General features: G+C 36.1%; 1 protein-coding gene across 11 annotated transcripts in view; it reads left to right on the forward strand.

Annotated features, from left to right (window-relative positions):
* Positions 1-19,284, forward strand: part of LOC100020287 (protein PRRC2C) — a 96,597-nt gene that overhangs the window by 50,070 nt on the left and 27,243 nt on the right. For all 11 annotated transcript variants that reach the window (XM_056815536.1, XM_056815546.1, XM_056815541.1 and 8 more), the window contains 11 exons: positions 766-1,414; positions 3,086-3,252; positions 4,277-4,526; positions 5,366-5,579; positions 6,159-8,420; positions 11,494-11,702; positions 15,308-15,462; positions 15,639-16,008; positions 16,431-16,516; positions 17,791-17,979; positions 18,173-18,424. In XM_056815536.1, the coding sequence (XP_056671514.1) occupies positions 766-1,414; positions 3,086-3,252; positions 4,277-4,526; positions 5,366-5,579; positions 6,159-8,420; positions 11,494-11,702; positions 15,308-15,462; positions 15,639-16,008; positions 16,431-16,516; positions 17,791-17,979; positions 18,173-18,424 (4,803 nt within the window). The remainder of the gene's footprint in view (positions 1-765; positions 1,415-3,085; positions 3,253-4,276; positions 4,527-5,365; positions 5,580-6,158; positions 8,421-11,493; positions 11,703-15,307; positions 15,463-15,638; positions 16,009-16,430; positions 16,517-17,790; positions 17,980-18,172; positions 18,425-19,284) is intronic.

Consider the following 19,284-nt stretch of genomic DNA (forward strand, 5'->3'; position numbering starts at 1 on the left):
TAGTATTATAAAGATGCAGTATTGATATTCTGATTTATTTTCTGGTATATAGACTTGTTACGTTACAAGGCTATAGTATTAGATGGCATAATCACATTTTAAAATGTTATTCAATCAGTAAATATCTATTAAATGACATACATTGTATCAAACACTGGGTAAATAAAATCAAAAGTGAAATAACCCCTGCCCTCCAGGAGATTACAATATAAACAAGGGAGACTGCATGTGAATATGTAAGTACATACAAATTGATAGGCTCACTTTTGGGGGGAGGCAGAATTGGTAACTTTTCTATATAGAAGCTAATGTTTGAGCTGAACCATAAAGAAAACTGGGATTCTAAATGACATTTGGGGAGGATGGAGTTTATTCTGGGCATGGAGGACAATGATTACAAAGATATAGAGACTTACCTGGAAGTGGCAGATATAAAATACAATTACAGATCCACTTTGGCCAGATTGTAGTATACATAAAGGAGAGTAATATGTAATTAGGTTGGAGAGGTAGTTTGGGACCAGGTTATTGCACAAATACCTATCAAAAGAAAAGTAATAGAGAACCACTGAATCTTATTGAATGGGAAAGTGACCTGGAGAGCCCTATACTTTAAATTTTTTTTAAATTATTTTTATCTTGGGACCTAGTCTTATAACAATTAGCATGGTGTTATAATCTTTCTCTTTTAGACCTAGCATAGAATAATTGTTCTCTTTTGTGTGTGTTGTGACTAATTGGAATTTCTTTATCTTAATGTTTCAGCATCCGCCTCCTGATCGACAGGCAGGACCCGGAAGATCAGGTCCCTTCCCTCCTAAACAAGTTCCTGATGAAGATGAAGCTTGGAAGCAGAGGCGAAGACAACCATCAGAGCTTTCTGCAGCAGTTGAACGTGCTCGCAAGAGACGTGAAGAGGAAGAAAGAAGAATGGAAGAGCAGAGAAAGGCTGCATGTGCTGAAAAGCTGAAACAGTTAAATGAGAAATATGGCATTGTAGAAAAGCAGCCATCTCCTGAAGAAATTCGGGAACGGGAGAGGGAAAAGGAGCGGGAGCGGGAACGAGAGCGGGAAAAGGAGCGGGAACGAGAACGAGAGAGGGCAAGGGAGCGGGAAAGAGAGAGGGAAAAGGAACGGGAAAAGGAGAGAGAACTGGAGCGGGAGCGCGAAAAGGAAAGAGAACTGGAGCGGGAGAGAGAAAGAGAAAGAGAGCAGGAAAAAGAACGGGAAATTGAACGACAACGAGAAGCAGAAAAAGAATTGGAAAAAGAGAGAGAGAAGGAAAAAGAGCGCGAAAAAGAACTACAGAGGGAAAAAGAGAGAGAGAAAGAAGAAAAATTGGACCATGAAGAGCCCACAGTACAACCTGTGCTAGACAAACAAGAAAATGAAAGCTGTAATAAAGAAAAAATAGGTTTGTATGGCTTTTAATATAATTTTATTCTTGAACTTTTAGATAAATTTTTCTTAATTACTGTTTCTTCCTTGTTTTTTTCTGTGATTTTATTGCCTAAAGAAAGTAATTCTTTTAATGTAAATTCTCTCTTATGGAGAGATTAAATCCAGTGATCATTACACTACCAAGACAGTAGCTTGTCTTCATTACTGCTCTGTTTAGGGTTTCGAAGACTTAATTATGCCAAAGCAGAATTAGATTTTGTTTTGATTTGCCTTTTTTTTTTTAACAAGTTGGAGGATTGGGTAGGGATACGTTCTTGTGAATTTTTATTTGATTTTATCTGAGACTTTCTCAAAAGACTACCACATACATCCTTTCTCATCTTAACCATCTCCATTTCCTCCTTTCAGTTGTTGGGCATTTTCCTAAGGAAAAAATTCATTAACAACAAATTAGAACGGTTGAGTGGATTTTCATGGAAATGCTGATTTTTATAAAACCTATAATTTAAGTTCTTCCATATTGCCTCGGAGTTATGGGGTCAATGTAATTGGATTTTTTAAAAAAACTTTTAATGGGAATTCTGGTTATCTTTTAGATGAAACAACTTGAGGTAATATCAAGAGTTGTTTTTTTAATTAAATAATAAAGATATGTTTGTGTAATAACTATTACAAAATGAAAGCCTATAGTGGGATGGACCAAGTATCTGGAAACTTGTGTATATTCAAGAAGCATTTTTTTTTCCAAGCCACATTTCACATCTCATTTTGATTTTCTCTTTGTTTATTCTCAATTAAACTTGATGATCTAGTCATTCCCATTTGTTACTATGATCTAACAATATGACAACCACAGTTTGTGGCTTTGGCACATTTTTAAAAAGTGAACTTCTGGTCTAATTTTTAATTTTGCATTAGTATGTGATACTATTACATTAAAAATTTGCTGTTACTTAAATTCCCTTTTAATTTAACCCTATTTGACAACATATACTGTTCCATAATGGGTTAAACTTTTGCTTTACTAAATTTTTGTCTTTGACTTTTGCACTTTCTTATGGTAAAAAAGATCTTTTCATTGTGGAGAAGAGCTCAGATCTTTTACCCATCAAGAATTTATTTATTCAGAGATAACTAGTTACATTGTTCTTTTGTGACTGCTTATACCCAATTTTCATTTTTTTTTAAAAGATAACTCAGATGCTAGAAATCCTTAGTCGTTAAAAATTTATTAACACTGGTCAAATGAAGTACAATAAATGATTCATTTTTTGGTTGTGTTAGAATCCATGGTACTAAAATTTTTTTTAATTGAGAATTGGGGTAGATAATGTTTTTGTAATATAGAAATTTGGGGGTGGGGTTACCCTTTTGAGCTGCACATTCCTGGAATTTGGGGGGCATCTACAGCTGAGAATAATTTTATAGGATTCCTTGATTCATTGGAACCTCCAGACTTTTTCTAGGCCAGATTTTCTACCTCCAATATTCATTAGAGCAGAAGTATATCGTCCCTTTGGAAACTTGAGACCATTTTAATTAGCATGTATACGATGATGTAAAAGGCAGCTAATAGCATCTCTGTTATGCTTTAAGATTTGCAAAGTGTAACAAATTCATTTGATCAAATGTCTGTAGAAATTCACAGAGATGGGTATGAAAAATAATTATTTTATTTTGTCAGAGGAACAGCCAGTTTTCACAAGACAAGACAGCAATCGTAGTGAAAAAGAACCACAGGTGACTCATGAAGTGGAACCAGATTCAGGCTCTCAGCCTCGACCTGCAGTTTCATCAGGCTATTCCAAACAGTTTCAAAAATCACTGCCACCACGGTTCCAAAGACAACAGGTAGGAAGATAAATTATATATTTAGTAAAAACTTACTGTGTGTACTGGTACAAAAACATCGGAGTAGAAAACACGATGGTAAAAAAAGATTTAAATCTCAAATTGTGTCCAAATGGCTTAGTTGGGAAGCTGTTTGGAGTAAGGGCTAGTCTTGAAGTCAGGAAGATCTGGATTCACTAAGACCATGGGCACTAGTCAGTTTAACTTCTTAGTACACTGCTCTCTTAAACCTCTACATTATCGATGAGTTGTCTATCTCCAGTAGCGTTTCCACAGTAGTAATATCCCAGATGAATAAATTCATATCTGTAAATGTGTATATGAATACATACTCTGTGTGTGTGTGTGTGACATATATTTATCTTGCAGAAAGAGGTCAAGTAGATTATACTTGATCCATCCATACTCAGTTCTAAAAGTAAGATACAGTACTCTCTTAATTGAAGATTTGAATTTGATATCTGGGACTTTGTCCTGCCCCTTTATATAAATTTTATTCCTTATTCAGCATATGTTGTTCCGTCTTTCATAACCTCCCCGACACACACACCTTTCTGTATACTTACTCTTTACATATCCACAAGTCCCCATAGACTCCTCAGTCAATTGATGTTTACCTCTTTTCTGTAAACATTTCATCTCTAGATTCAAGGAATTTTCTCTCTCCTCCATATCTGAGATGCTCTGTCTCCTCATCTCTCCTTTTCCTGTCTTTAAGTCCCAGCTAAATTCTTGCCATCTACAGGAAGCTTTTCCCAATCCCTCTTGATTCTAGTACCTTCCTTCTATAATATCTTGCCTTCCCCATTAAGTTAGCCTGGCACATATGAGATACTTGATAAACATTTATGGACTTAGTTAGCTTTAACATTCTGTAAAGTGTTAAAAATTAAGTTTTGTATATTCCAATAAATCTTATTAGCCTTATTTGGCCCCATGATTCTTAATTTTTTTAAATACATAATTAAAATTTTAAGACTGACTCATTCCAACTCATTGTGCTGATTTTGCAATGCTTTTTTAGGAACAAATGAAGCAACAGCAGTGGCAGCAGCAACAACAACAAGGTGTCCTTCCACAGTCTGCTCCTTCTCAGCCTTCCAGTGGTGCTGTCCCACCTCCTCCCCATAGAACTCTTTACCAGCCCATGCAGCCTCACCCTCAGCATTTAGCTTCCATGGGCTTTGATCCACGCTGGCTTATGGTACAGTCTTATATGGATCCCCGAATGATGTCTGGAAGACCTGCTATGGATATTCCACCTATACATCCAGGCATGTTGAAGTTATCGTTGTTATAAACTTATGTTCAAGTTGATTTTCTCCCAAATAGGATCTTTTTTAACTCTTCAAGAACTGCTTTGTTTTCTGTTCCTTGATTGACTTTCACCTGAAACTAAAGAGAAGAGTACAGAATGGAGTGGGATCTTGCTTCATTTTAGTTTAATTACAAACTATTAAATACTAACACTACCTTACCTTGTAGTTTTTCCCTTTATTGGGGATTTTAGGGAGCAAAGAAGAGCCTGAAAATCTGCAAGTGATACTTTATAATTAGAAGTAGTCTTTTTGATGTTGCTGTTTCAAACTTATAGAAATCTTTCCCATTTGTAGTCCCATTAATAAGGTGACTATCAATTGGGTAGTTTAAATATTTAATATTAAATGTTTCCTATTTAAAGGGAAGAGAATAATCATTAAGTACCTACTGTGTGCTGGATATAATGCTCATTTGATATTCAAAATAACCCAGGGAGGTAGGTGCTATTATAATTCCTATTTTATAGTTGAGATAACTGAGGAAGCCAGAAGTTAAGTGACTTTGCCCCTCCTATATTTATAAATACCTTCAGGATAGAAAGGATGACATAAATATTTATATTGCCATTTATATTGCCTTCAGCACTTAGCACGGTGCTTTTTTGCATTTTCATGGGGAGGGAGGGATTTTTTTTTTACTTAATATATTTCTGTCCTTTTTTCTTTTAAAATGTTACTAATTATAAAAATAATTTACACTTATCCCAGATATAAAATAAACTTATATACTATCTACTTGTGATTATTATTTAGTTTTGTTTTTCATTTCATTTGTTTCTGAACTCTTATGATAGGAATGATGCCTCCTAAGCCCTTAATGAGAAGAGACCAGATAGAAAGTTCTACAGCTAGTTCTGAATCATTTGAACATATTGCTCGATCAGCAAGAGATCATGCCGTTTCCCTCACTGAACCTCGTATGATGTGGGGATCAGAACCCTATCCCCAAGTAGAACCTCAGCAAGCAAGTTCTCCCCCTAAGTTGGCTGAAGAACCCAAGGACTTAAGGTAATCATGAATGTTACTCAATTATTAAAAATCAAAGCATAAAATATAGTCTGTTTTCTCTATATGTTTATTGGTATACATTTCACAGCTCTACCAGTGATTTTTTTAGGTACTGTGCTTCAATCACACTAGACTCACAGCATCCTTTCTGATCTCTGTCATTTTGTTCTCTCATTGAAGTGATTTTTAAATAACATCTATATTTACTTATTTCAAATGATTGTCAGAAAGTTAAATGAAATGAAAAGTTGCCATGTTTCATTTCTATGTCACTTAGTATAAAGAAGTGCTCACACAGTTTTCCTCTAGTAGTAATTAGTGATACATCTTTTTCATTTATTTTAATCAGATGGAAATTATGAAGAAAAATGTCAATTTTGGAATTCTTCCATGCAAGATGCTAATTTCTGTAATTTTAAAATAATTTATAACTAGCTGCTTATAATTTATATTTCTTTAACTAGGATTAGAAATCTTGTCTTTGGATGATGGGTTATAATTCTTTGCAATTAGTGGCATTGAAGAGAAATCTAATTTAAGAAATACCTTTTCAATAATTTTTACTTCTTTTCATCATAGGCCTGAAGCCCCATTGGAACAAGAACTAATGCCTTCCTACACAGTTGAACATAGTCAGTTGGATACTCATCCCAAGGCAGACTTTTTCAGAGATGCTGGTGAGACAGAGGTACAAAAGTTCCCAAACAAGTCTTTGGAAGATACAAGACCTCCTCCCACTGACACAAATAGCCAAACAGCTTGTTTTGAAGTAGGTGATCAGAATGTTGTTCCCACGCCTCAAGATGATCAGAGTCCAGTTGGAGATGGTCAGTCTGCCAGGAAACGAAGTGTGTCCCATGGATCCAGCCATTCTCAAAAATCAGAGGAGCCAAGGAATGAGGTGCCTGCAAACATTCCCAAAGTAAATAACAGGTGCATTGATACAAAAGAACCTCCAGAACGGCTTGAAGATAAGCCAAAAAAGGAAGGTTTTATAAGGCCTTCTGAAGGACCAAAACTCGAAAAGTTATACAAATCTAAGTCAGAAACGAGATGGGGCCCAAGGCCTAGCTCTAGTAGAAGGGACGAAGGTGGTGACAGGCCAGTGAGAAGATCAGGTCCCATTAAAAAACCAATACTCCGAGACATGAAAGAAGAGCGGGAACAGAGAAAGGAGAAAGAGGGTGAAAAGGTAGAAAAACCAACTGAGAAAGTTGTAAAACCTGAAAAACCTGAAAAGAAGGATCCTCCTCCACCTCCTGCAGCTCAGGTTCAGCCCCAACCACTTCCACCATCTCACCCACCAGAGCCAGAAAAGCCTCCTTCTGAGACTTCATCTTTGGCTAAAAAGCCATCTCAAGATAATGTGAAGTCACCAGAAACTATAGATAGTGTTCATATAGAACCTGCCATTAAAACATCAAATCAGCAGACTGCTCCCCTTCATGTAACCAAGGAAGAAAAACAACCCGAAAGAGTTATTGGTAAAGAACAGGGAATAGTAGAAAGACCACGAATAGATACACGGCCAGTTAAAAAAGAACCAATATTGCCCCCACGAACGTATTGGAAGGAGTCTAGAGAGAGAGATTGGTTCCCAGATCAAGGCTATAGAGGGCGAGGGCGAGGGGAATATTACTCTAGGGGTCGAAGCTATAGAGGTTCCTATGGTGGACGTGGTCGAGGGGGCCGAGGACACAATAGAGATTATCCTCATTACAGAGAAACAAAACCAAGAACAGAGCATGTACCATCGGGATCTCTGAGGCAACGAGAAGAAAGTGAAACTCGAAGTGAGAGCTCTGATTTTGAAATTGTGCCTAAACGTCGAAGGCAGCGGGGTTCAGAAACTGACTCTGATAGTGAAGTTCACGAAAGTGCAAGTGACACTCTTCCATCAGACAAAGATAGTTTAAGCAAAGGCAAGCATCCAAAAAGAGAGGAACGACCTGAAAACAAAAAACCTCTGAAGCCTCTGCTTTCTTTCAAACCTGAAAATAATGTCCGAGTAGATAACAACAGACCACTGGAAAAATTATATGTAAGGGATGATGAGAATAAGACTAAACCTGGTTTCCTTCCTAAAGGAGAACCTACTAGAAGAGGCAGGGGTGGAATGTTCAGACGTGGTGGAAGGGATCCTGGAGGCCGTCCACCACGTCCTTCCACGTTACGAAGGCCAACATACCGTGACAATCAGTGGAATCCAAGGCAAGCAGAACCTCCCAAACCAGATGATGGGGAGCCACTGAGAAGACACGATCAATTTATACCTATACCAGCAGATAAAAGACCCCCAAAATTTGAGCGGAAATTTGATCCAACCAGAGAGAGACCTCGAAGACAAAGACCTGCACGACCACCACGGCAGGATAAGCCTCCACGATTTAGACGACTAAAGGAAAGAGAGGCTGCTTCAAAAATCAATGCTGTGGCAACTACTTCTGCCACAAATGGCACAATTAATAATGTGGTTCAGGAACCAGTCAGTGCTTCTGGGGATATTTCTGGGAATAAGACACCAGATTTATCCAATCAGAACTCTTCAGATCAAGCAAATGAAGAATGGGAGACAGCTTCTGAGAGTAGTGATTTCAATGAAAGACGTGAGAGGGATGAGAAGAAAACAGCTGATTTGAGTGCACAGGCCACTGCAAAGGTCGGAGAGAATGCATTGCCTCCAAAAAGAGAAATAGCAAAACGGAGCTTTTCCAGCCAGCGACCTGGAATAGATCGCCAGAATAGGCGAGGCAACAGTGGTCCACCCAAATCAGGAAGGAATTTCTCTGGTCCTAGGAATGAAAGAAGAAGTGGTCCTTCATCAAAAAGTGGGAAAAGAGGGTGAGTAAGAATGTGTTGATTTTCCTATAGAAGCAATAAGATTGGGGGGAACCAGTGACAAAATATTTCATAAAGTATTTATGAATTATGCTTGTCACACTTGTTAGTTGCTTTGGGGGCCACAAAAATGATGCCTACCTTTGAGGGAGAGGGAAATGAGATTAATTCATGAAAAAGTGGTGAATAACAAGTTTGTTTATATCTAATTTCAATGCTATGAAAATTCAGGGAAGAGGGATCAGTGAGACCTCAAGTAGTTGGGGAATGGTACATATGAAAATAACATTTTCATTCAATTAACCAATCCTGAATGATCATTATTCAAGATAATATGCTAGTAAAGGACTCCTGACTTTTGTAGCTCTGTATAATAGTCTTTTGCACCTACAGTGATATCCTATGCAGATATTGAACTTGAGAAAATAAAGTATGAAGAGCAGTGGTTAACATCTGGATGTCTTTAAAAATTGCTATGCACACATACAGCCTTTATACCTCTTGAGTGATACAAAGTTTTGGAACTTAAGATAATTAAGCCTCTCGGTTGCTTTACATTTTAGATATTTTATCCATCTAGTTATTTCAAGCTTCAGAAATCTCTATTTGAAAATTTTTTCTTTTCAATAGTGTATTTAATGACATTAGTAAACCTTAATATCCTGATCCATTAGCTTATTACCACACTTAGCCTGTTTTGTTTGTTCAGGTTAATTTTTTAAGACAAGACATGGGATAATTTTAATTGTATTTCTCAGACTACATTATTTTCATTGTGCTGAGGGTATTTTATTCAACATGTTAGATGAGATAATTTTATTTAACTTTTGTTTATCTTTATTGAGCTTTATAAAGTATATATCACTACTGTTATATTTATCTTATCCTGCAAGCATATTGGAAAAATAACAGGCAAATTTTTAAGTGGGTTCTGTCTGGTCTTTAATTTACTTTTTCCTTTAAAATATTTTTCCATGGTTACATGATTCATGATCCCCTGCTCTTGACAAGCAGTTCCACTGGGTTATACATGTGTCGTTGTTCAAAACCTATTCCAATGTTACTTATATTTGTAATAGAGTGATCATTTGAAGTCCAAATCCCCAATCATATACCCATCGAAACATGTTATTAATCATGTCTTTTTCTTCTGCAACTCCCACATTCTTTCTCTGAATTTGGATAGTGTTCTTTCTTATAAGTCCCTGGATCACTGCATTACTGCTAGTAGAAAAGTCCATTACATTTGATTGTGCCACAATTTATCAATATCTGTACAATGTTCCCCTGGTTCTCCTTTTGCTCTATATCAGTTCCTGGAGGTCTTTCCAGTTCACATGGAATTCCTCCAGTTCATTATTCCTTTCAGCACAATAATATTCCTTCACCATCAGAGGCCACAATTTGTTCAACTATTCCCTAATCGATGGACACACACCCTCATTTTCCAATTTTTTGCCGCCAGAAAGATCGCAACTATAAATGTTTTTGAACAAGTCTTTTTCCTTATCTCTTTGGAGTACAAACCCAACAATCATATGGCTGGGTCAAAGGGTAGGCATTCTTTTAAAGCCCTTTGTGCATAGATCCAAATTGCCCTCCAGAATGGTTGGTCCAATTCACAACTCCACCAGCAATGTATTAGTGTTCCGATTTTGCGACATCCCCTTCAACATTTTTCACTTTTGTTTTACTGCTATATTGGTTAGTCTGCTAGGTATAAGGTGGTATCTCAGAGTTGTTTTAATTTGCATATGTGCTCATTGATAGTTTTGACTTCTTCATGTGAAAACTGACTATTCATGTCCCTGCTGATCTTAATTTTAAATGACATTTTGGAGGTTTGCATTTATTAGTGCTAAAAGGTTCTGTTAGTTGAAGTTAGGGAACAGACAGCTCCCAGTTTTTTGTGGTGGAAGGAATGGTTTCATTTTATTCTACCTCTCAAACTCTTAGTTCTATTTTACATGCTGCTTGTTATTATGACTTCTGTTCCTTTTACCTCTGCTTCTTTATCCTGGCACTTGCACCTTTTTACCCAATCTTGATTCAGAGAACACGACTTTTCTATGGGGTTGTTTTGGCCTTCCTCAGTCCCTTGAGACTGTTATTTTCATCCAACAAATACCCATCCTTTGGCAATCTCTGTCCTCTGTGTCTTTCTACTCAATACCAAGTTACAATGCACTGCCCAAGAAAATCATTAAATTTCATTAAAATGAAAGTATATTTGTTGTTGTAACATTGTTCTAACAACAATGTTAAATGTAGGCAACATAATCTGCTTCATTTCTAAGACTCATTGTTGGATGGATTAGACACTTGCTTATTTTTATAGGGCATTTATAAACATTAAGGCACGTGTCTCCACATATCCCTTGAAATGAAGACATTTCAAGATAAAATACGGCATTTTGAATGACAGTGTGTCCTTGCTGTTTCAATTTTTAAAAAAAATCTTTTTTCTCTTTTCTTTAAATGAAGATCTAAATGGTTTGTCTTCTTAAAATAGCAGGTCAGTTATTCCAGGACCAATAATTTTTTCTGAGACATAATGACTGTATATTTGGACAAGTCACTTAAACTTTCAGTGCCCTGAGGCAGTTTTCTGGGTAGTTGCTGAGAGCTTTATCAGTAGAGGGAAATGTTGGTAGCTCTATCAATTAAGTCACAAATTGAGGTACTCTACCCTACTTCCAATTATTAATCAAAGGAAATTAAAACCATTCAACATTATTTACAAACCCCTAATTTTATAGGTGAAGGAACTATGTGCACTTTAAAAAGTTGTGGACTTATAGGGTGCTGATTTAGTGATTACAAAAAATATAACCTAGATTTTCTGACTCCGGTTAAATATTCTTTACACACAAAAAAATTAAGCATTTCAAATCCTGATATTCTTTTCTACTTGGGATATGATGCCAATTTTTAAAATAATTTTTTTCAAATACATGTAGAAACAATTTTTGGTAATTGTAATCTTGACATCTTATGATTAAAATTCTCTATATATCATTTATTTCCAGCTCTATGGAAGTACAGGTATATTAACATAAATTATTTTCTTTTACAGTCCATTTGAAGAGTCATCTGTGGGCATGGCTGGTGTTGATCCTGCCAATGGCAGCTCAGTACATCATCAGGATGGAGGTCCAAATGGTACTGGACAAAAGAACCCCAAAGATGTCAGTGGGAAAAAAAGAGAAGAACCTAAACCTGGTCCTAAGAAACCCAAAGAAAAAGTAGATGCCCTGTCTCAGTTTGATCTCAACAACTATGCAAGTATGTCTATAAGTTTTTTATTAGCCATATATAAGTTTTTTATTAGCCATATTTCACATCAGCCAAGGCAACAGTGAACAACCATCACATTTAGCTTTGTTAATGTACTAATTTTTGTTGCCTTCTACAAGTGGGAGGAAACTTATGATGCAAGCAGAAACTTTACCATCTGATTACCACATGAATCAACCTTGCTACAGCAGAATTTTTTCTTGATTTTAATTAGAAGTTAAATTATAAGTTTAGGAAAAACAGATGAATAATTATCAAAACCCTGGCTTAGCTAAAAGTCTTTCTCCTACAAATATATAAGCAGAAAGACAGTCCCTGCTCTCTAAAGATATTCAGTTTTTATGATGAAAGATAACACATGAAAGGAAATTTAGGAGGGCTGAATGGTACTGGTAGAGAGAGGAATAATAGAGAAAGTCTGCAGTGTAACCTGGAGATTGAAGAATAAGGTATAAGGAAACTGAAAGATATGAAATCGGGATCTGCTAAAGGAATTTGGTTGTCAAAATACATTTCAGAAGTGTGGGTAATAGCAAGGTCAAGAATGCAATTATCCCCATATATGACTGTTAAGGGCTTGGAGGGTTCACAAAATAGTAGAGAAATTCAGTGAGAAGGGGTTAAAGAAATGACTACTTTTGAAGAATGGACTGGCAAAGTCCAACTTGGGCGGGGGGGTGGGGGGGGAGGCTTGCTATTCTATTTCATAGAGCTAAAAAGAGGTCAGAGGATGATAAAATCAGTTTTTAGGTTATATAAAACTGAATAGATGTAAAAAGGAAAACAAAAATCTTAAACTTTCTGTAATGAAATTTCCTTCATCAATGCAATTGTGATACTTAATAGATAGAATATTCAGTACCAAAAGAGGGGGAAAACAACCAACTGAATTAGAGTAAGTGTATACAGCTTGGGTCAGTATCTGGTGTCCACAGTTTTGGGAGTACTAAAAGAGTAAAGAATACTTTCCACCCAAAGACAATTGAGAAGTTTTAAATTTCTAATCGATATAACTACTTTCCAGCTCTTTAAGATCTTTTTTTTTTTTTTTTAATTAAAACCTTTGCCTTCCATCTTGGAGTCAATACTGTGTATTGGCTCCAAGGCAGAAGAGTGGTAAGGGCTAGGCAATGGGGGTTAAGTGACTTGCCCAGGGTCACACAGCTGGGAAGTGTCTTGAGGTCAGATTTGAACCCAGGACCTCCCATTACTAGGCCTGGCTCTCAATCCACTGAGCTACCCAGCTGCCCCCTCTTTAAGATCTTTTAACAATATCCTGCACATACTGAAAGTATTTTCAGTAAAGATGCAAAAATGGAACAGATCAACGTTCACAAATGATGTTCTATAACAGGCCAAATTTTTTTTTGTTTGTTTTAAAGCACTTGAATCTATAAAAGAAAATAATTATTATTAGCTTCCTTTAAAAATGGAATAATTCATGACTTTTAAACTAATCATAATTATCAAAACTAGGGTGTACCTCCTTACCACCTCAGCCAGTTTTTGCTTCTGGTTTTCGTAGTGGTTAATCATCTCATGGAAGAAATTATTGCCCTATAAGTTCTTTTTGAAGGTGTAGAGCAAATTCTTAATGAATTTCCTAAGGGAAATCATGCTTTGGAAACAGTTTCTGTTATTTATGGTGATAATATATATAGGTTACCACCTATTCCTCCCAAACATTTCTTTGGAATCCCTGTCAGAATATAGATTATTGAGCTAATCTGGTATTATAGTTTTTTGTGCTAAGAAGGTTCTTCTGTTAGATCTCTTTAAGTCATTAATATGGCTTAAAAATCCTCCTTATATATATTTTCTTTAAAAATTTACAAATATTGTCTTAGTTTTACACTTATTAGTTTTGAAATCCCTCCATCTACATAGTCCTGAACCTATCTTTTCCTGCCTATCTTTTGTGCTTCTCCATGCCCTCTCATGTAGCATACCAGGCATGTTAGCATCTTAGAAGTATGGCTGATGTATTGATATTGTATTATTCATTTACCAGACACATGATCAGATCAGTTAATGATCATTGTATAGAAGTTACAGTCCAAAGGGCAAGAGAATTCCTGAGTGGCCACAGGGGCCTAGCTCACACCTTGTCTCTTTCCTCGCGATGCTGTCGCCCCCATGCTTCCTATTAATCCTCTGGCACTCTTTTGTCCATAGCAGGCATAAAGGAGTTGTTACTCCCCACGTGTTTTCTTATTCCTCATATTTCCCATTAATTCTCTGGCACCCTTGTCAGTGGGAAATATTCACGGAGATCGCACCACTCCCCATGTGTTTTAACTTTTTGTCTCTGAGTCTTTATTATTCACCGATTTCCTTCAGTCTCCCTTCCCCTTCTCAGGTTATTACCCACAGGTAAAAATATATAGGGACCGAGGGCCGGTCCTTATATCTCACAAGCTCACCAGACCCACCTATTGTGCTAAAAAGATTTAACCCCAACCACTCATTCCATTTGGTCTTTCCTTTGTGGATGGTCAGACCATAAAAGTCTTCCAGAAAATTAAAGAGAACTTTGTCATCTGGACAACCTTCCTATCCATAATCTTTGGGCAGTCTCATGGCAAGTATCTTTTGAGTAAACATCTCCCTGTTTATTGTCTCACCTTCAGTTTCAAATATGGATGGAGAGACATGACAACTTTATTGATAGAACTCCTTGTAGGCAGCATTTTATTCAATCAGTTGATAGTTATTTGTTAAGCACTTACTAATTGCCAGGTTCTGTGCTGAGCCCAAATACATGGGGGTGTGGGGTGGGGGGAGATATTCCCTACCCTAGAAGGAACTTGATTTAAATTCAAATCCAGCCTTTGACATTTATTAGCTCAATCATTTAACAAGTCATTTAGCTCAATGATTGCCTCAATTTCTTCATCTATGAAAAAATAATGTCTATCCCCAGGGTTGTTGTAGGGTTTTCTTGGCAAAGATATTGGAATTTCTTTTGCCATTTCTTTCTCCATCTCATCTTATAGATAAGAATCATTTAGTGACTTGCCCAAGATTACACAGGCAGTAAAAGTCTTAAGACCTTTCAGTTCATTCATGGTCTAATCTAGGTGCTTATCCCTTTTTCTCTTGAATACTAAACAGCGCATGTTAGGATCTGGGTGTGATAGTATGGATTTGTCTCTAGATGAGAGAGGTATTCATTACAAAAATCTGCTGATATTTTTCATTTTTCTTCTATTTCTTTTCCTTTTATATTTAACCTTAAGTGGGTCATAGGATGTTTGCTTATTTGTATGCCTAACATTTACCTTAAGTTCTGAAAGGCATTAAGGTGACCCATCCAAGCAAATAATTTGGGTTTTTTTGTCCTTAATATAAAATCCTTACAGAGAATATTCAGCTATTTTAAATAACAATCTTTAGTCTGTATGGAGTTTAATCTTTAGGGAGTTTCCTTATTGGATGTTCCCATTACTAATAAATCACAGGTGTGATTCAAAAATAGCTTTGGTCTTGTGGTTTGCTAACAAATGACTGTTCCACCATGGGTATTATGGGGAGGAAGAAGTAAGCACCAACATTCTTAAATACATCTAAAGCACTGTCTTCTTTAACTGCAGGTGTTGTAATAATTGATGACCATCCTGAAGTGACTGTGGTTGAAGACCCTCAGTCAAATTTAAATGATGATGGTTTCACTGAAGTGGTTTCAAAAAAACAACAGAAACGCTTACAAGATGAAGAACGTAGAAAGAAGGAAGAACAAACTATACAGGTTTGAAGTTTTTTTAATTTTTAAATAAGAATTTTACCCAAAGTATCATGTAAATGGAACAATTTTTGAAACTATGTCTGTTTGCTATATTAAATATATATTGAGAAGTAGAGAAGTTCTTTAGCTCTTGAATGGACAATTTAAAAACTTATAATGAATTTCATATTTTTTTTTAGGTGTGGAACAAAAAGACTTCAAATGAAAAAGGAAGAAATCAGAATTCTAAGCTTCCTCCAAGATTTGCTAAAAAGCAGCAACAGGCTGCAGTAGGCCAACAACCACAAACTGCAACCCCACCCCCAGTTCAGGGTCTGGCACAGGCTCAAGTCCCTGCTCAGGTTCAGACACAGACAACAACACAGAATCCTAACCAGTCACCACCATCAGTCCAGTCACAAGTCCAAACAACAAATGCAACCAATGGCACAGACTATGTAGCAACAGGAAAGTCTATCCAGCATACACAATCTCATGGTCCTCTAGGGGCAGAGTTATGGGAAAACAAAGTAGCTCCTACACCTGTTCTCAATGATATTTCTAAGAAATGTAAGTGTGACTCTGATTCTTTATTTGGGATTACAAAGGATTGGAATACTTTTTGTGCAGCAAAGTTGATGGGTTATGTTTTTGTTTCTCATTAAGGACCTTTTTGTTCTTTTTTACTTGTCCAGAATTATGAGTTCTCTTCATTAGCTAAAGTGAATGAGAGATCATAAGTATTTTTCCCAAGCCCAAATGTTTTATTAAATTGTCATTTACCTACATCAATTTTGATAAAAAGTAATTTTATGAACTCAAATGCTTAAAATAATCATTTGTCCAGGCGTGTTAAGCTCATTACAGCATTATATAAACAGTGAAATGTGTAAATTCTTTTAATGAACTAAAGAAAAAGTAAAGAAACTTTTCAAAAGGTGATTTTGATTATTGAGAATTAAAATTCATACTTTCTGGCTTCTGATTTTCAGTGGGACCTATTAGTCCACCCCAGCCGCCTTCAGTAAGTGCATGGAATAAGCCTTTAACATCTTTTGGATCATCTACATCACCAGAGGTAGGAATTATTTCAAATAATAAAATCATAATATGGCTTGGTCCTATGATTTTATCCACAGAGCACTATCTGGTTTTAGATTTTGCCTGCATATTTTCCTTTTAAAATCTTAGATATTAACATATCTGATATTTGTTCTCTCAAATACATGTATAAAGAACAATGTCATAGAATTTAATCTGTATCGATCAATCAAATTTGAATTTGATAGATTATGTTAAACATAAGTCTAATGTAGATTTTTGGTAAAAATTTTCATCATAGTATAGAGATAGGTTTTCTTGTATATATGTCAATCCATGGTTTAAGCATTCACTACAGATTTTCACAACTAAACTGGCACATATCTGAATTTCATCATTTCACATTTATTCTTTAATATTTGCCATGGCAGATCTCATGGCATCTTTTATTATTTATAGCAGTTTTCCTGAATAAACAATAATTTGATCAGGTTCTTAATTAAAAATTCATGTGGATTCTGAGTCCAGTATTCTTTCCAACACAGACTGCTATACAATCAGAATATATAATTAAACCTAGGACAGTTGTTATATGGCTTCTTTAGTTGACAGTCTTCTTTAATTGACAGGAATTGTTCTCTGATATGGATTCTCACTCACATCAGCAAGCTGAGAATCAAGTCTTGAAACTTGTTTCCACTCTCACAAATCACACCCTCATTCAAGTGTTCTTCAACTATCTCCCCATCTATTTTAACAGCCTCCTTTTTGCTCTCCATTTTTCCTCTCTGCAAACTATTTTCAGCATGTGGTTTCAGTATTCCTAAAGTATAGATCTAATAACCGTGCCACTCCACTGCCCAAGAAGTTTCATTGATTTTCCAGTTCCTTTAAAGATAAACTCCTTTACTTGGCATTTTGAGCCTTTCTCAGACTGACTCCATATGGCATATACATTCATTCCTCCCATCCTCAATACACACAAAATATGATTTAGCCAAATTGGCCTCTGTCTGTGACTTGGCATATAGTGTTCCTTAATGCGGAGTATTTTTCTCCTGCTTCCACCTTTAAGTGCTACCTCTCACTTGCCTTTCATGATTCCTCTAGTTGTCAGTGTGTCATTCTATTCCTATTGTACATTTTTGCTTGTAACCCATACTGATCTAACATAGATATGGATGTCTCCCAGTATAAATAAGCTCCTTGAGGATAAGAACTATCTCGCTTTTGTATTTTATGTTCAGTGCTTGGCATATAATTGCTTGTTGATTGATTGGCTGCTTTGAGATGTGTTTGTATCTTTTCTAGGGAACAAAGAATGGCCAAGAAAGTGGTGTTGAAATTGGGATTGATAGCATTCAGTTTGGTGCTCCAGCTTCAAATGGCAATGAAAATGAAGTTATTCCAGTACTTACCGAAAAGCCTCCTGACAAATTACCTGAACCCAAAGAACAACGGCAAAAGCAACCGCGGGCAGGGCCAATTAAAGCCCAGAAGGTAGAACTGTTAATTCCCAATTCTGTAGTTTATTTTGCTGCCAAATTTTGGAGAAAATTAAAAAGATAGTATTTCTCAAAAGTGAATAGAGGGTGGGCTTTAAGTTATATGCTTTTTAATATATTAAAAGGAACATTTTCATGAATACCTCTCAGCAGGGAATATTTTCTAATCCCCAAACTCTTGAATTTAGCTTCCAGATTTGAGTCCAGTAGAGAACAAAGAGCACAAACCTGGTCCCATCGGAAAAGAGCGTTCTTTAAAAAATAGAAAAGTGAAGGATGTTCAACAGGCAGAGCCTGAGGGACAGGAAAAGTCCAGTCCACCTTCAGTCAGAAATCCTGATGCTGTTACCACAAAGGAAACCAAAACAGTTACAGAAATGAGTTCTGAAATAGGCACAATGATATCTGTTACTGCCCCAGAATTTGGTGCTAGTGCAAAGGTAAGCAAGATACAGTGTTTAGAAATTTAATTGACACATGTATCAAAAATGACAAGGAGGATAGAAATACAACTGATTTTGTATTTAACTGGGGATTTCTATACTATTAGTCATTTAATGAGTACTTAGCACCTATTTTATGCTAGGTGTTCCTGGGAATACTTGTTAAAGTTCCTGTTGTTATATGATCTCAGTCAAGACTCAAACCTAAGCTACTTACTTCTGCCTAAACGTCTTTTTATTTTTATTTTTTTAACCCTTTACTTTTGTCAATACTGTTTGTTAATTCCAACCTAGAAAAGTGGAAAGGGCTAGACAACTGGGGTTAAATGGCTTGCCCAGAGTCACCCAGTCCAAGGCCAGAATTAAGTCCAGGATCTTCTACAGGACTGGCTCTCAATCCACTGATTGAGATCCACTGGTGTTAGTTAATCTCTTACAGGATATATAAAAAAGAACATGGGGGAAAGCGGTAGCATTTAGTCTCATATACCTGATTATTTGTAGGTGGTTGTTTTGAAAATGCTACAATTATTTTGTTCTGTTAGCCATATAATTCTACTCATGAAAAGGGACTGTGTCTTAATAGATTGTAAAATACATATTTATTTTTATAATCTCTAAATTTTGTTGATTCTGCTTGATAAGAGTCTTAGCAAGCTATTGGTTCTTTTCAAAATATTAATTAGCATACTGTGCCTTAGTGGTTACCATTGTTCTATTCCTAAAAGGATCATGTTGAACCTTTTGGGTTTCTTTATGTAATTGTTCACAGGTAGTTCTCTTTAAAATGAGTGGACTTATTATGATTCTTTTCACTCTGGTGTTTTCAAAATTAATGTTAGTACTAGAACTTGGAT

This window comes from Monodelphis domestica, chromosome 2 (assembly GCF_027887165.1).
Source record: "Monodelphis domestica isolate mMonDom1 chromosome 2, mMonDom1.pri, whole genome shotgun sequence".
In the NCBI taxonomy this organism is placed as follows: Eukaryota; Metazoa; Chordata; class Mammalia; order Didelphimorphia; family Didelphidae; genus Monodelphis; species Monodelphis domestica.